At 42.2% G+C, this 18,623-nt stretch overlaps 1 protein-coding gene and 1 long non-coding RNA gene across 10 annotated transcripts in view; one reads left to right on the plus strand and one right to left on the minus strand.

Annotated features, from left to right (window-relative positions):
* Nucleotides 1-18,623, plus strand: part of LOC123582834 — a 117,372-nt gene that overhangs the window by 57,671 nt on the left and 41,078 nt on the right. The gene's annotated exons all lie outside the window — the stretch shown is intronic.
* The window catches only part of IQCH (IQ motif containing H), a 211,544-nt gene that overhangs the window by 41,699 nt on the left and 151,222 nt on the right, over nucleotides 1-18,623 (minus strand). For 5 of the 6 annotated variants that reach the window (XM_045449327.1, XM_045449326.1, XM_045449328.1 and 2 more), the window contains 2 exons: nucleotides 14,305-14,425; nucleotides 9,811-10,097 (listed from right to left, as the gene is read on the minus strand). In XM_045449327.1, the coding sequence (XP_045305283.1) occupies nucleotides 9,811-10,097; nucleotides 14,305-14,425 (408 nt within the window). Of the gene's footprint in view, nucleotides 1-7,477; nucleotides 8,650-9,810; nucleotides 10,098-14,304; nucleotides 14,426-18,623 lie in introns of those variants that run through there. The other variant, XM_045449329.1, reaches the window with a different exon arrangement.

Consider the following 18,623-nt stretch of genomic DNA (forward strand, 5'->3'; position numbering starts at 1 on the left):
GTGAGGATTAGGAATACTACATGTAAAAATACATAACAAGTGTGTGGCATGTGACAAAAATTCAATAAATAGTTAATATTATTAATAATTACTCTGGCCATCAGTACTATACTTGTGCTCCAGAAGACTAGAGAATGAAGTGACAGTTGAAGGGGGATTAGTTAAGGTGGCTTTCCTTGAGAAGTTGGATTTTGAAACATTTTGAAAGAAGGACAGTTGTATACTGACATAAAAGAAAGGAAAGGCAAGTGGTAAGAATGAGAGGGGCATGTGGGAGGCAGGAGGAGAATGCATTTATTGAACATGGGTGCCACCATGCAGGTCAGCTTTCTTCTCTTGGAGAGTACTTTGGACATGATCAGTGAGAAAAGTAATTTGTGCCACAGGGTGGGAGGGGGATGATTCAGGGGTGTTTTAAGAAATAGGTAAGGCCTAGAGCAAATTACCTTGTACTTTGTCAAGCCAACATTACTGTACGGATGGTATGTAGTTTGTGCAACCCCTCATTAGGTTAAAATGAGTGTTAAGGACAACTTCAAAAGGGAAAATTTTATCAAATAAAAATACTTGACCACAGGTGGCAACTGGAAGTAGGAAAGGGCCACTCAGCTTTGGTTTTGTGATGCTGGTGGACAAGCTGTTAAACACATGTATGTAGAAAAGTCTTCTAGTCTTTCTTAGCATTGGTAGGGAGCCTTTTCCTTTGCCCCTACCTGCTGCCATCCTGAGTCCTGCAGATATGTGTTACCTCCTCAGAAATGCAGGATGTGGTGTGAGTGCCCAGATTTGCCCTGCCCTGGCAATGTTTCTGGTGGTTAAAGTTAAAGACCTCAAAGCCCAGAGAGAAGTTTCTGGGTTTCATTTGAAAGGAAGCAAGGATCTTCCATGATGAGAGTGGATGTCCAAAGTCCTGGGTGGGACAACTGGATATAAACAGAGGAACTGGGTCTATTATATGTAGACCAACCAAAGTTCTACCCAAGAGCTGATGTTTAGACTTGGGTTCATCCTTTCTGAAGGTTAAAGTTTACAACGTAAAGGGGTTAACCCAACGTTTAAGGACAATCACATATGGTAATGTTATGTATAGCAAAATTGGCCACCAGTCTACCTGCACTATCAGTGTTAAGAAACAGAATTGTAATTTTCATTGTAAAACTTATTGTCATCATTGCCCTTGTGCTTATTGTACAAGTCATCATCATCACCATCATCATTATTATTACTTGCATATTACAGGTCTCTTTCATTGACATGAAGATGCAGACCTTTTAAAGGGACAGGTCTTTTACTTTAACGATTCAAAATCCTTTGGGATCTATTTTCCCTTCACTAGGTATTAACTTGTGATCAACAATGTGCCCATTATAGCATTTAAAAACACTGAATAATAGGCACTGCTGTTTGTACCAAAGGCCTATTAAATTTTAATTTAGAAATAAACTGTTAACCTTCTTATATATAAATAAAATACCTTCACTAAAGAGAAAAAGTAAATCTTGTTGAGGTTCCTTGGTGAATACCTTGTATATCTTGAAAACAGAGATAGGGAGAACTTGCAAATGAGAGTACTAGAGGGGGACTCAGAGAGAAGTAACCATTCATTCATTTAATAAATATTTATTGTGGATCTATTATATGCTAGACATGGTGCTAGGTGCTGGGTATACAGCAGTAAATAAGAAGGAATTATGATATTTCTGTAGACCTTGGCTTTTCTACTCTGAAATAAGTGTATTCATTTTTGATGCTTCTATATCACTTTGAGATGATATAATGCTCACTGACTTTTAAAAATAATGCTAATTCAATTCAGATTCCACTCACAGTTTGAGAACCTGCTGAGGGCTCGGGTGACAGTTTTACATGTGATTATGCCATTTGATTTAATAAGAACAGCACCTTATATAGGCTCAGCCTCTCAGAACCTCCTGTGGGAAGGAGGGCAGGAAGTCACCATTTGTCAAGGAAAAAATGAGGCTCAGAGAGGTCCTGTGAGTTGTCTAAAGTATCACAACTGGTTAATGGACAGATTGCGGCCAGAACTTATTACCCATCATGATGAAAATATTCCCAGCTATCTTTTTTCTATCCTAGGCTGATATATTTGTATTAGACACTCTTTGGGACAGTTTTCAGAATGTGTGGGATAGTCTCTGATGTACGTCGGGGTCTCTGTTTTTGTCTTTCCTCACAATTTGTCCTACTTCCTTCTGTAGCTACTTTTTGTATTTAGGAAGGGACTTGGCTAGTTGCTTGAGGCCATTTTCATCTAAACTCTTTTCTTAGACATTGCATATCCTCCCCCCCCCCCTTTTTTAAAGTAATAACATTCAATGATCATAATAGAAATGATTACTTCAAACATTCACAATTACCTGAAAACAAACAAGTTTTTAATCTGGAAATTTCAACAGAAAGCATCTTTGCCAATCTGTTTAGCGACTTTATATAAAGAAAAGGAACTGGAGAGGGATATATAAGTGCGTATTTATAGGAGGCAAGTCAGATACAATGTTTGTAAAACTTAGGTCCTCATTTCATATGTGTCTTGTGCTTTTCTACCACCAACCTTCACGCACCTTTCCCACTTGGAATACACTCTTTCTTATCTTCCTTCCAATCCTAATTGTCTTTCAGCTCAAATCCCACCTACTTGGTACAAACCTTTCTTGATTGGTCCAAACAGAAGGCAGTTAGAGTGACATTACCTTTTTGATGTCTCTTTTATTGTTCTATGTGGTTGTCACTTATGTTTTTACTTGTGACTCATTTTTCTAGTCTGTCTCCCCAACTAGATTGTGAACTCCTTAAGGGCAAGCCTCCACTTCCTTTGTGTTTTTGTGGCCTCTCTGGCACCGACCAAAATGGCTTATACATAATAGATGCTCAACAAATACTAGTTCTTTATTTTAGAATTTCCCAGAAGTGAGTAAGTAAGCTCAGCAGATCTGGATATTCTAGAAGTTCAAAGAGTCCATCAACCAACTGGCTATCATGTGACTATCATTGTGTTAGACATCACAAAGAGGTAAAAAATGCAATGTCCAGTGCATTTTCTAGAGGATTTACAAATCTCATGAGGGCAATATTTATGCCTAGGAACGAGTAAGAATAAAAAACGATTGTGGTGCATGTGTATCAGATGGATGTGAAATGAGCTTCCTCATGACAGGGAACAGGTCTTGTTTATATCTCATCTCTGTTCTATCAGCTGCTAGCATGGGACCAGAGTAAGCTGTTGGAAAGTACCTATTTAATGAACACATCAGTCTCTCTTTAATCTGAGGCCTTTGGTAGGTGTTTCATGCCCCTCCTGGAACCCAGTGGATACCACCCATCAAAGGAGTCTTGGCTCCAGGACCCGTCGGGGGAATAGTTGCTGCTCTTTGTATAAGGCTTGGATCCCTCCATGGTGATATGGGACAGGGCCTTTCCTCTCAGTGGGAAGGCCAGACCTCCAGCGTGGCTACCTTGTAGCTCTGTGTATTCTGCGTGGAGTCTCTGAAAGCCTGGGATTGCCTCATTCCTAGGGTACTGGAATCTTGGACATGAATCTACTGGCGGGAGTGGTTTTATACTACGCTCCTACCACCTCCATTTCCCAGGGACTGGCCTTTTTTACTGTTTTTTTTTTTTAAATTGAAGTGTAGTTGGTATACAATACTATATTAGTTTCAGGTGTACAAGATAGTGATTTGACTTTTATACACATGACTCAGTGCTCACTGTGATAAGCCTAGTTACCATCTGTCACCAGACAAAGTTATTATAACATTACTGACGCGTTCCCTAATCTGTACTTTACATCCCTGTGATTCATTTACTGACCTTTTCCTTTTATTTCCAGTGACCCTGTGTTCTGGCTGATGTTCCCAATATTTAAACCCTGTATTCCAAAACTTTTCTTCCATACAGCTAGCTTAGAACCTCACCCTCATCTCCTTAAGGCTAAACAGGATCTTCCACACTCTTATTTGGAGTTGATTTACAGTTGTGGGGCCATCCTTGGTGCACCATTGTCATCTTATCTCTCTTTTTTTGGCTTCCAGTCCCCTTTGCTTTTACCATGGTGAGTTATGGGGGCCCAGATGGAACCAGAGAGCAAGAATCTGAGATAGATGCTGCCATCCCAGTTTTCTGCCTGCCTCATCTATTGCAGGACATGTGTATATATAAGGTCATGTATGTGAAAGTGTAAGCTATTACATCCTATACAGATTTGTAGTTATCATTATTCATATATTTCTTCTGATTACACATATAATATTTTTACTTTTTAAAAGAGAGAGAGAGAGAGAGAGAGAGAGAGAGAAATCCCAAGCAGGCTCCACATTGCCAGCACAGAGCCTGACATGGGGCTTGATCTCAAGAACTGTGAGACCATGACCTGAGCTGAAATTAAGAGTCGGACTCTTAATAGACTGAGCCACCCAGGCACCCCAAATAATGCCTACTTTTGAAAATGCAAATGCAGAAAGCACAAAGAACAAAACAGAAATCACTCTGTATTAGTTTTCTATGGCTGCTGTAACGAGTTGCTATAAAGTTAGTACTTAATGCGTCGGAAGTCACAAGTCTCACTGGGCTAAAATCAGTGTCAGCAGCACTTTATTCCTCCCGGGGGTACTGGGGGAGCATCTGTTTCCTTGCTTTTTCTGTCTTCTAGAGGCTGTCTGCATTCCCTGGCTCACTGTCGCTTCCTGTTTTCAAAGCCAGCAGAACCCTTGTGATTATATGGGCTACCTGCATAATCCAGGCTTATCTTGCCTTCTGAAGATCCTTAAATTAATCCAATAGCTGTGTTGCTGCATATGGGAACACTCACAGACTTCAAGGCTTAGGACACATTTGGGGGCCGTTACTCTGCCTGCCACACTCTCAATCCTCCAATCCAGAAATGATGACTTGAAACTTCTTAGTGTATTTTTTTAGGTTCTTTTTGCTCTGCATATATATGTTTTTTTTTCTTTTTATAAAATGGTTAGCATGTTACATATGTTGTTTTGTAATCTGCATTTTACCCTTCCAACTATTCTATGAAGTTTCATTTTACTATTTTCATAGCATTCAATTCTATTGCTCTGTCATAATTTGCCTAACAAATTCTCTATTATTGGAATTTAGGTTATTTGAAAATTTTTACTATCCTTAATAATGTTCTGATTGACATATGCATACATAAACCTTTATGATTATCTCCTTGTGATATTTCTAAAAAGTAGATTACTCTTCTTAATATTAATTTTGAATATAAAAATAAGTACTATGAAAATATTGAAATACATGATTTTTGCATGGGAAGGTTTCTCAGAAGTCAGATAAGCTAACTTACTTCATAGCTGAGAAAACCGAGGATAAGAGAAAGAACGCTATAAGCTCAAAGAAAAATACTAATTAAAAAAAAAAAGAGCTATATTCAACTATTTGAAACTTGAGGATGACAAAGAACATTACAAATAAAACACAAATGACAACATTCGGTGTCCAAGTACAGGAGGGGCAGGAATGGGCACAGATGTGGTAGGTGAAGAAGACAGCAGAGTTGGTTGGGAGGCTGGTACACTGAACAAATAAATTGATTGAGCAAATAAGTACATATATTGAGGATAAAGAGACTCTGGTTTCTCACTGTTGGAGAAGGTATTTATATTTAAGTATGGAAAAGGGGAAGTCTAGAAAGAATCCTAAAGTGTTAGATTAGCAGGAACACATGGTTTTAAAATATATACACTGATGGGGCACCTGGGTGGCTCAGTTGGTTAAGTGTCTGACTTTGGCTCAGATCATGATCTCACAGTTTGTGGGTTTGAGCCCCATATCAGGCTCTGTGCTGACAGCTCAGAGCCTGGAGCCTGCTTCGGATTCTGTGTCTCCCTCTCTCTTTGCCCCTCCCCTGCTCAAACTCTGTCTCTCTCTCTCTCTCAAAAATAAGTGAACATTAAAATAAATGAACATTAATATTTTTTAAATAAAATATATACAATGATAGATATAGGAATAGTTATAGATGCATTCGTGTGTGTGTGTGTGTGTGTGTGTGTGTGTGTGTGTGTGTGTGTTACATATATAATACATATACTTCCAAGCTCTGTCCACTGAGAGAGACCAGAAGCATGGGACACTGCAGTAGCAATGAAAGCACGAAGAGCCCAGATCTTTTTATAATATTTTTTTTTTCAACGTTTATTTATTTTTGGGACAGAGAGAGACAGAGCATGAACGGGGGAGGGGCAGAGAGAGAGGGAGACACAGAATCGAAACAGGCTCCAGGCTCTGAGCCATCAGCCCAGAGCCTGACGCGGGGCTCGAACTCACGGACCGCGAGATCGTGACCTGGCTGAAGTCGGACGCTTAACCGACTGCGCCACCCAGGCGCCCCACGAAGAGCCCAGATCTTAATACTGTCTTCCACTAAAAGGACCCAAGGATCTTGGGTTGATCCTAGGTCTGGAACAGGGAAATGTAAGAGGAACCTAGAATATCCCTTTGTGCTAGAAAGTTAGACAGTGCTCAAAGAATGATGGGCACATGTCAAAAGGACACAAGAGCCACTCTGAAGTTCTGCCAGGAGTGAAATCTGGGACAATTTGAGCATCAAAATGAGCAAAACATCAAAATGCAATTGACTGAAGAAAACAGAAACTCACAAATTCCAACTAGTATGTATGTATGTGTATATATATATATATATATGAATGAAAGATGCAGAAGGAAAAACTACTGTAGTAGATTGCCAACTAATAAATATAGAAAGCATGATAGAAATAGAAAATTACCACTCTCGCCATGATTGTGGGCTCAGGAGAAAGTTAGCAATGGTTTTTGAGTTTCGTGGGTGGAAATTTGATGATGTATAAAATATTGCTGAACTCTTGGAACACGTTTCTATAAAATATCACTAATCAATGACAAAGGAAAAAATAATGATTTTATGGTGGAAAACAAGGCTGGAAAAAAAGAAGGGAAAGCCACAAATGACAATAAATATGAGAACATATTTATAACCTATAACAACCAAGAGGTAAGAATTGCTTATGTACAAAGAGCTTCTACAAATCAATGATCATATTATAGTCCAATTTAAGTGGGTAAAAGATATGATAAGACAAATAAGACAAAATATATAAAGAGCCAACAAACATGAAAAAATGTGCATCATCACTAAAAATCAAAGAAATGCTGAGGGACGAGGTAACATTCTTCCCCCTGTTAGACTGGCAAAAATGAGGCATTGATAATATGTCAGCCTCTTCATTGGTACCACACAGCATACCCACAGGAGAGAAATTAAGATGCTTTCTGGAGTGATGTTACTTGCAAAACGACTAGAGAGTATGTCAGTGATTTTGCCCCAAAATATTTTTATTTATATATATTATGTATAAAAGTTTTATAAATTTATTTATAAAATTATATTTATTTCTGTGTTTATATTATTTATACTTTTATCATATATGTATACTTATATTTCATTATATATGGTATATATTATATTATTCTATTATATTACATACTGACCCACATACACATGTTTGCGCAGAGCTAATATACTTCCCTTGCCAATGTAGAAACAGCCTTTGGTGTACTCACTGAGCACTTCCTCCAATGCTGTTCTATTGAAAATCATAACACAAATGACCATATACTCAAGTATTAACAGGAAGAGACAATGAGGGGTCATAATGTGATCAAATCACAGAATCATCGGTTAATATTTACTTGTCCATCAACTGATGCCTGAATTCACTCTCTAAAAACCTTGGCCGCACATCTAGTGTCCTGCTGGAATTCCTCTGTTGTTCGTTCATTCTTTCAACACATACTGACTCAACACTTCCTTTGGGCCAGGGCAGAAACAGTGCTGAGAATTGAGTGGGGAGCAAAAACAGACATCATATATCTCTCCTCAAGGAGCTTACAGTCTACAGAGGGAGACAGCTGTAATCAGATAATCATATAAATAAGTTTAAAACTGTCACTAAGGCAACGTGATGGGAAGGAGAGGTACTTGGTGATGTGAGAACTCAAAACAGGGGAATTTGACTTTGTCAGGGAGGTCAGGGAAGGCTTCCCTAAGAAAGTGTGGCTTCAGCTGAAATATTACGGATGGGAGGGGGGATTAACAAGGTGAAAAAGAAGAGGCAAGAGCATTTCAGGCAGAGGGGCAGCACATGTAAAGGCCCTGTGGCAGGAGGTAGTATGATGAATAAGGGGGACTGAGAGAGGCCAGTGTGGTTAGAAGAGAGAAAAAAGAGGGAGTTAGGTGACAAAAGGCTGGCAGGACACATGGGACCAGCCAAGTGAAGGGTGGGACCGTAATCCCCAAAGCCTAGAAGGATAGTAAGCCCAGGGACAGGACCAGCTCTGTGTTTGAAGATCCCTTTCACTGTCATGCAATTTTCCCCATACCAAACTTGAATAAGTAGAAATCACAAGTCAACAGTCCCCATAGTTCCATCCTCCTACCGCCCGAGGGATCACAGATTTAGTCCTTCTTTCTCATGACAAATATTTGGGGAGGGAAGTGTCCCCTGCTTCCCTGCCATCCCGCTCTTTCACCAGAGGGCATTGCTTCTGTCCTCCATCCGCCCCAGGTAGGTTCATAGATGCCCTTCAGTTTGTCCTTTTCTCTCTCAATGTGCGAGCCTGAGAAAGGAAAGCGAAACCGATGGAGGGCCCAGGAAGGCAAATGGAAAATGATTATTGAGCAAGCTGAAAGCTGCCCAAAACATAAACTTTCACTTTGAAACCATCATCTGACTGAAACGGAGAATCATAAAACCGAGAATAATGCCTATAAAACAACTAAAGCACGTTTACAATGTTGAATGGCCAGAGGATATCAAGAGAGGGAGGGCAGAGGCCATGTCACCCTGCAGACAGAGGTCTGGTCACCCAGCACTCACAGAGGAGGAACTAAACATTTTTAAAAATGAGTCTTGTGAAGTAGTAGTGGAAATAAACATTGTAATTGGGGGAGGGTGAGAAGAAAGCAAAAAAGGCTAAAGTTATTAGACTGTTCTACATCAGAGCCACACCCGTGCATATGAAGAATGTTACAGATGAAACATTGAATGTATAAAACCATGTCATAGAATAATAATAACACTATACAGTGTGTCATAGTCTATAGAAAGCTTAAAAACATGCAAAATGAAACAGTAATTTATGGGTTCCTCCATGTGCTGTCAGAGCGTTAAGATACAGAAAGGCCTCAGAGCCCCAAATGTAAGCCTCTGGGAGGACAAGGGGCCATGTCAGGAGGGTTGGCAAGGAATGCCAGGACTGGAGATGGGACTGGTACCACTTTATTTCTTAAGCTGAGTGGGGGCATGTGATGTTCATCATGTTATCATTAAGACCTTTGTATATTGATGACATATGGCCCAGTACATTTTTTTAGAAGAAAAAATTGACAACCTGAGTTGCTGGTGAACTACTGATAAGGAGAGGAATGGAAACAAGGACTCTGAACTCCTTTCTAGGTATTGACATTCTATTTAAGCACAAGTCTTAGACAAGTTCAATCCCTGGATGGCATAAGATAGACTCATGATAAGACACTATTGGGCAGAATTGAGGCCCCATCGACAGAGCTGGGGGGATGAGATGCAGTCATTGAAACTCCAGCTGTACCTGAACAAGAAGACTTTAGGCACAGGCCCCATAAATGCTGAATTTACAGGGTCAGCTCACGCAAGGGGCACTGAATCTGAGAAACTCCCCGATATTCCCTGTTGCTGTTGCTTAGGCACAGATGGTATGGAGTGTTTACGTATTTTAGTGTTTCACGTGGCATCAACTTACCTGCTGTTCCATGGTGCTTGCATCGATAAATGTCACCAGGTCTATAGAAAAGTAACCAACCACATCTCTCATTTTACAAGCATTTCCAATTTTGAGGCACAAAGAACTGAGAACTTGGGGATCCACCGAGGTCTGAGGCATGGTGGTACCAGAATTGATGAAAGGGCCTTCTGCATGAATCTGGTCCCCCGTTGACAACACTCTGATTTCTCCATTGGGCTCTATCAGCATGTCGACTGTCAGGTTGGTGACACTTTCTGCAGGTGGATACGCTTCCACCACGCCTCCTGGTGGGAAAAACATGGAGTAGGTGAAAAGACGTACTCGTGTGGATTGTGTCCACTTAGCACAGGAGGAAAAAGCCCAGGCTTTGGCAGATGGACTGGGGCTCAGATCCGGCATCTGCCATGTCTTGTGAACTTTGGGCAAGAAGTTTCAATTCTCTGAACTTCCTTTTCCTCATCTACAAAATGGGCTTAATATAACCTACCTCACCAGATTGTTGTGAATCTTAGAGATACTGTATCTATAGTATTTAGCCCAGTCCTTGGCATATACTAGGACTCAATGAATGTTAGTTTTCATTCACCATAAAGACACCATAAGATCATCAAGGCTTTGCCTATTGGTAACCTAACAACTATAGGCAAATACCTCAGGGGGAATTAACTGCCCATACTCTGCAGTTTATACCTTGATGACAAGTGCTTTCTCTGTTTCAACGTCGCTGCTTTTTGAAGTTTTGATGCATTAGGATTTTTATCAGGAATGAGAGAACACTGACTATTACGTCAAAGGATTCCTATGCAAAGCCAATTATAAAGCATTTTTTTAAAACAACATTATTTTTGAGAGAATGAGAAAGAGACAGAGCATGAGCAGGGGACAGGCAGAGAGAGATGGAGACACAGAATCCGAAGCAAGCCGTCAGCACAGAGCCCGATGCAGGGCTTGAACTCATGAACCATGAGATCATGACCTGAGCCGAAGTTGGACGCTTAATCGACTGAGCCACCCAGGTGCCCCAAGTATTTTTTTTTTTTTAAAGATAGAGTCAGGAGATGCTGCCTTTCTTGAGGAAGGATCCTTACTAATAATGACAGCTTTATAATTTATCATACTTTACCTTTTGCTCTGAATAACAGAAACCACAGAGAGAAACCTGATGCTCAGCCACAGCAACAATATGAGCCCTGGCTAAGTTTGTGAGTTAGTTTAGCGGCATCCACAAAACTTACATGGCCCTGATATTTAGTTTTTAGGCCTAACATAAGTCTTACATACATACATACATACATACATAAATATATCTTTCATAGAAAAAAATTAGTATTATTTATAAAGAATAAGATAGCATAATTTAAAACTTTTTAAATGTTTATTTTTGAGAGAGAGAAAGAGAGTGAGAGAGTGTGAGTGGGGAAGGGACATAGAGAGAGGGAGACACAGAATCTGAAGCAGGCTCCAGGTTCTGAGCTGTCAGCACAGAACCCAATGCGGGGCTCAAACCCACTAGCTGTGAGATCATGACCTGAGCTGAAGGAAGTCAGACGCTTAACCAACTGAGCCACCCAGGCACCCCCTCCCCCCTTTTTTAAGATAGCATAATTTAAAAGTAAAAACAACTAAGCGTTCTCTAGACAGGGCAGCCTCTGGATCCCAACAGTATTAAGATAAACTTGGTGCGTATTTCACAAGTTTGCTAGGAGGTGACCTCTGCCCGCAGGCTTTGAACAGCATATGTGGTTAAATCCCGAGATTTTAGCATTTCTCAAATGCAGACATCTGTTACTTTATATAAAAGGCACTTTCCTTAAATGTCTGTAAGTTTGTTTGGAGCTGGCCCTAAAGAAAGCTGAGTTTTGGAAGGAAAACATTTATCTATTTAGTTAGTATGAGATGTGCTTTTCTCTAAATGGGACCTACTAGTGTGTGCTGTACCTAAATACGAGTTGTTGGGGGAATTAGCAAGATAAGTGCAACAAAAGAACAACAAAATCCACCAAAACAAACAAAAACACTGACTGAGTCTCTCTGATTGAGTTAACTTTGTGGCTTTATCTGTCGCCTATATTTTGAAAGCAAGTGCTTCAGTGGAAACACATTATCCTTTATACTTACAAGATTACTTTAGTTTTTTTACTCCAAAGAAGCTCATTTGTACCTTCTTCTCAGCATTATGACCAGAGTCTTTTCACTGTTAACTGTTTTCCTTTCAAAGCAATTAATTCCTCTTTTTTAAAAATATATTGCCTTTGATGATAATCCTGTGACAATGTAGGCGTTGAATCTGTGGCACATTTTGTGACCAGAAGCACACTTGAGAGAGCAGAAATGAAATGAAACAGGCAATAATGGAAGGTGGTAAGAGATGTGGCCTTAGAATCAAGAAGCCTGGGGGGGGGGGGGGGGGGGCGGGGGACGGCCCACTTTGGTCAGTAAACATTTATGCAGGCCTGCTGTATGCACTGGGTTCAGAGCCAGTTAGAGATTTGGAAACACATGGCATACTAGAACTGGATTTTTGAGACGTGCTAAAATTGTAGGCTCTACCTGTGTTTCCCACTCACCACATATTTGCTGTGTGACTTCCTAGCTTCGAGGCTGTTTCTCATCTATAAAATTAGCTTAATAAAGTTTGTTCTGCTTCCCATAAATGGGCACTGTGTTTACAACGTTGCTGGAAGAAAGGATGGAGATGAATAGGAAGTTGAGGACAGCCTGAGCTTGTGGTTATACAGCTCAGATGAGGCAGTGGCTGGGAAAACCCTTTCTAAGCTACAAAGCTCCCATGAAAAGAGATAGATCAGAGGAGGGTTTGCAGGCTGACCTTGGAAGATTTGGAAACTTCCTAAGTCCTATCCTGGATGGACCTGGAGATCCTCATGGTCCTCCCCTCCTAACTTAAAAAGAACCCCTTATTCTTGTCTATTTTTGTTGTAGGGACCTTGTTCTTTCCCATTTATGCATATGGGGTTAACTCTTTCCTTTTTACTCTTCTGTTGGTGGGTGCATGTGGAAATTGGTAGAATCACAGAAATTTAGATCTGAGAGGACACTGGAGAGCGTGTGTCATCTCCCCTCTCCCCGCACCCGTGAAGAACCCCCTTTTCAGCATGCTTGTCAGACGGCTGACCATCCGACCCCTTGCTTAAATAATTCATGAACAGAGTGCTCACTACTCCCTCCCAGTCCACACTGCCTGCCCAATGTATTCCAACAGGCCACACGTCTATCTTTTCTGGTGCTCTCTCATTCACTGAGCTAGAATGTGTTCCTTGATAAATGTACCCGCTGGATCCCGCCAAGACACCTGGAACAACACAGTGGTAGCCGCTTACTGGCTCTGCCATGTATTCACAGAGTGATTTGGAGCAAGTTACTTATTAATCTTTTGTACCTCAGTTTCCCCTTCTAGAAAACAAGGGTGATAATGTACCCACCTCGTAGGATTGTTAGGGGGATCTAATATGCATATGACTAGAATAGCATCTGGCACATAATAAGCACTCTCTGGCCCTCGTTATCTTATTTCTGCTGTGCAATATCACCGTGCTGGTGACAGTATGACAATATCATATGTGACAATGACAATATCATTGTGCTGGTGCTGCTGCTATCCGACCTCACATTATTATATTATTATATATTAATGTTAATATAAAAAGTTTTATTATCACCTGACAGTAGAGATTAGAGTGTTAAATATATCTTCTGTGGTCTGTTATCCTAGCCTTCTTGCATCATTCATGTGGGTAAACAGGTAAGAATGCCTGCCTTACACTGTAATCTGTTAAGAGTAGGGGGCATTACATGGGCGTGTGGCCACTCCCATAGGGACCTCTGCAAGTGCTGACAGGCATCATTCAGTCCATTCATCTCCCTATCCACAGACTTCCTGGTGTCCTTAGAGAATAAGGATGAATCAGGAGGAGGAGGAAAGGACACTGGAGGATACTTATTTGGAAATAGTGCCTTCAGAACTGCAGGGGGGGACCATTTCTTCCCTCCCACAAAAAGGAAGGGGAAACTAACACTAAAGTCCCATCTTGAGTCAGGCTGCACGGTAAAGATGTTCACATCTGTATTCCATTGAACCCTCCAAGCAACCCCATGAGGTAGGTAGGGGAGAAAACTGAGCCTCCGGGGGTTTTAGAACCTTGCTCAAGGTCATGGATGAGATCCATAACCAGGTCATCCACCTCCAAAGCCCACCTGTCAGGGGAAGTCTGAGGTGCAAAAACAGGGCCGAATCTTGAGCTACGCCTGCCACACTTGGTGTGCTCAGCTCCTATTTATGTAAGAGGCCGAGTGCACAATAAATATTTAGGCAAAGTTTATAAGAAAAAAAAAAAAAAAGTCTGCTTGTAGGAGCACTTAACCTAAACCAGTACAAGAGATGCGAGGTATTTAAATTGGTGCGAGGTTGACCCAAAACTAGAATTCAAGGTTGTGTAGACCAGTCCTCAATAGAAACTTTACAGTCTTATTTACCTTGACTGAGAAATGTTTGGAGGAATTTCCTCCACGTCGGGAACCGTTTCTCATTGACTGGCTGTGCGTGCTGTGCTAAAATGCCCGCCAGCTCCTCGGAGATCTTCACCAAAGCTGGCTCCTGCAGAAACAAATTAAATAGAACCACAAGCAATTTTACTACAGAAATGAAAACTGCTTGTGGAGTGATTAAAAACCAGGCCTCCAACAGGCAAAAAAATGTGGTTACTGTTTACCCAGAGTCAGAAAGCCATTTTGAAATTTTTCTCTATTTTTCTAGCCATTTCCGTTTTCGCATTTCAAAGTGATTTGGCCCCTAAATATTGCTGCTAATTCTGCCTGTTGTGTCCAAAGGGCGGCCTTGTGTCCAGACATCAGGAAATCCGGCCGCAGACGCACTGTAGGCTGCCCAGCTAGCTGAGTGTCCTTGGCCAATGTGCCACTTCACTATGGGCCTCAGTTTCCCTTTATGTAAATGGGGGGGTGGTTAATGACCTAGTCCCTAGGATCCTTCAGACCTGAATGTTTGTTGTTCTATTACCCTAATAGGACTGGCCCTGGGAGAAATTATGGAGTTGGCAGGGTCTTTCTTTGGCATCTCTATCTCTTTAAGCTGTGCTCTTTCCCCCTTGTTGGGAGGCTTCCACATCCCACAGCCGTGGGAGCAAAGCCTTAAACTTAGGGCTGATACTGTAGAGGTGGGATTTTAGATGGGAGCAGGTTGTAAGAGTGAGGTGGGGAGGGGTGCTGGGATTCCCCACAAGGTGAAAGCCTCATCTGACTAGACACGAGATGGGCCCCCTACCATCATCAAACAGCCCGAACCACAGAGCCTCCTGTCAAAATGAAAACAGGTGGAAATTCCTTAAAGAATAAGATGCCTGCCTTTTTGATATAAAGAGCCTCAGGTTGCCAGGACCATTTTTTTTTTCTGGATAGTCTGGGACTAACTAACAATTTTCAAATAGAGCCCCACCTCTTCAGACTTTATTTCTGGCAGAAGTTGAGCAGGGCACTAGATATAAAGCCATTTGATGGGCATTATTCATATTCAAAATATGGGACACTGACAAAAACTTGGACTTGCTTTGGGTTGCTGGGGACCTTCTAGATATATGTATGAGTGCTCAGTAGTTTGAAAGAATAAGAAAAGAACCTGCTGTTTTGGTGAGCGGCGTCGAGAGGAATCTTAGAAATAACCTGTATACTCATTTATTTCCAATTTCCCTGACATTAAAAAGTGATTGTCCTGCCCACCACCCCCTTTCACCCCCACCAGCTCCTTGGGATATCTGTTTCATTCTGGGTCCAGTGCCCTCTAAAAATCTATAATAGAAGATAAATATCTAAGAATATACTCTAGACGGGTACAAATAATCTGAATAATTTCTGAAATATCCAGGAAATCCTGGTGGGAGAGTTCCATTAGTTAGTTTAGTAAGTGCTGGACACACAAAACAAAAATGCCTTGAGAAAGGGAGAGTGCCTGGCCTGTACTTGTTCAGGATGAATCACTGTGCAGCAGCTGGAGGTCTGTTCAGAAGGGTTGGGGAAGCTGGCTGAGACGCGGAGCCTTTGCCTGGGAGGTGGAAGCAGGGAAATCGTTGACAAATTGTTGCCTCCCACATCCTGCACAGTGTACACATTTCTTCTGCTCTTTCCTGGACATCGCCTCGGGTCTCCAAAGCCCTGCATCTAAATCATAAACAAGCATACACATCGTGCAGTTCCAATAACTTGGCCTTCTGCCTTGCTCCTTGGAACACCATCCTCCAAACCCACCTTTATTTTTTGTTTTATATTTGTTTAGTTAAAAGCATTCTACTGTATCGAAGAAGACCAATTGTCTGTGATTCATGAGGTGCCCCAAAGCTGGGACACTGAAGCAGGGCTGTCGATTCCCACCCTGCTCGGGGTCAAGAAGGGAAGTTTTGCAGGCCAGGCTGTCCCCCAGGACAGTAGAGACTTCTTTCTATGCTGCCATGATTAAAGGGCTTTTCCTGCCCTGCTTCTGAAAAGCATTAAACCATCTACCCAGTGATCTGCTGTGTGGCCATTCACATCAAGTCAGTCTAAAGAGAAATAATTCATCTATTCATTCACTCATGCATATATCAATAAACTACAGGTATGAGGAGTTATCAAAATGATGGGGACAGACAGTATAATGGTGCCCATCCGGGACTAGGGGTCGGGGGAATGGGGAGCTGGTGTTGTGTGGCTACAGAGATCCGGTTTTACGTGATGAAAGGAGTTAGGGAGATGGATGGTGGTGATGGCTGCTCAGTGTTGTGGACATGTTTACCACCACTAGACTGTTCACTTAAAAATGGTTAAGACAGGGGCTCCTGGGTCGCTCAGTCAGTTAAGCATCCAACTTTGGCTCAGGTCATCATGATCTCACGGTTCCTGAGTCTGAGCCCTGTGCTGGGCTCTGTGCTGACAGCTCCAAGCCTGGAGCCTGCTTTGGATTCTGTGTCTCCCTCTCTCTGCCCCTCCTCCACTTGCACTCTGTTTGTCTCTCTCTCAAAATATAAAATAAACATGAAAAAATTTTGTTTTTAATTAAAAGAACGGTTTAGACAGTACATTTTATGTTATATGCATTTACCACAATAAAAGTAATTGGGGGAAAAATGACAAAGTGTCAGGCCTTCCTGGTAGGTAGCTGAACTGGGGGGAAAGAGTTTGTGTGTTTTAGGGGAGAGGTGGAGATGGAGAGGAGGCGGTGAAGGAACAGGTGGAAGCCTTGCTACCTAAATCTTGAAACTAGATCTCCATCAACTTGAGGATCAAGTTGAAACTCCCCAGACAATGCATGAAGAGGGGCCTCTGTGACTGAGCCTGTGATTCCTCATGTAGCCTCAGGTCTCCCTTCTCCAGCTCCCAGCCTCGCCCCACACTCCCCTGGCTCAGCCTCTTTCCTCAGCCTGCCTTCCCTCACTTCTTCCCCTGGCCGACTCCTCGTCCTGAGTTAGTTCTGGTCACACCTCTTCCCGGAAGCCTTCTCTATCACTAGTTGGGTATCCTTTCTCTGTACTCTCCAGCTCCATGGGGGCTCCCTCACAGTGTGGCCAGTGGCTTCGAGCTCATTTGCCCCGGTGCTCTGCACAGGGAACCCTAAATGTGGAATGAATCATGGCAGTGGTAAACACGGACCCAGCCCCGAACAGCTGAAGTTACAGAATAGGGGAAAATGTGGAACCTCTCCACAGGCTCCCTCCTTGCTGCCCAGGAACCACCTGGGGGGATGACCACTTAAGAACCACCAATTCTTCCTGGGTGGATTTTATGGGATTCCCTGCCTCTGAGGGGCATTGGGAAGACAAATGAGGTGACATTTACGAAGCGCCACCTCAGATGCAACATGCTATGTGAGGGCCAGTAATTAACTTGTAAGGCTGTGGCCTGTGTGAGGCATCTGGACACCGTGCCAAGCTGCCGCCACTGCCTCTGCTCACACAGCCAGCCATTCTGCCCGCGCGGCAGCATTTCTGCTGTGCACAAAGCCACAGCAAGGGGGTAAATTTCCTAGAGGAAAGTCTGCTGCAGGAATCTGGAGGATGAATCGGGTCCCGTCAAGAGAAGTACACAGCTGAAGGCACTGGTGGGGTGATGTTCACTAGGGGACAGTGAGGCACATGGAGGCAGCCGGGGGCCATGATTAGCTCTCTAAGAAAACGGTATGGGTTGGAATAATGGGGTGAGGGTATTAACTATTCCATTCATTTATCTTGAAAGCCTCTGATGGGAAATATGAGGATTATACTAAGAATGGCCTTAGTACTAACAAAAAGAGAAGTGTCCCCCTCACCCCTACCAACCTGAACCAAATCATACAAAACCACCAAGACCTGTAGCTCCTAGATTCGAGAAAAGCCAGCAAACTGACGTTCCATATAAAAGCACCCCTGTTACTGGGTGATTTTTAACATGTGACTACAGACAGAAAACAATGGAGGTTGTGGAAATGAATGCTAGTTTGCTTTCTTTGCCCCCTTCTCATCCTCCCAAATTGTGTGTGTGTGTGTGTGTGTACACATATGCAAAATGTCTGTTATAGGCCAGCAACTGGGGGTGGGTGTCTTCTCTATCCTACAAAATCCTACAAGCTTGTGAAATGAGTACTTAGAAGGTTTCACCTCAGTAAGTCATATCAAGGTAGTAGACTACCCCAGTCTATTTCAGAGATCCCATGACCCACATGGAGTAGATCATTTACAGCTAACGACTCTGGGGGTGTGGAAAGGAAAGTACGTAGCTTGTGGGTGATAAGCAGATGTTAGAAAAATTCACTTTACTCTTTGAAAAAAAAAGTC

Source organism: Leopardus geoffroyi, chromosome B3, assembly GCF_018350155.1.
Source record: "Leopardus geoffroyi isolate Oge1 chromosome B3, O.geoffroyi_Oge1_pat1.0, whole genome shotgun sequence".
NCBI classification, from domain to species: Eukaryota; Metazoa; Chordata; class Mammalia; order Carnivora; family Felidae; genus Leopardus; species Leopardus geoffroyi.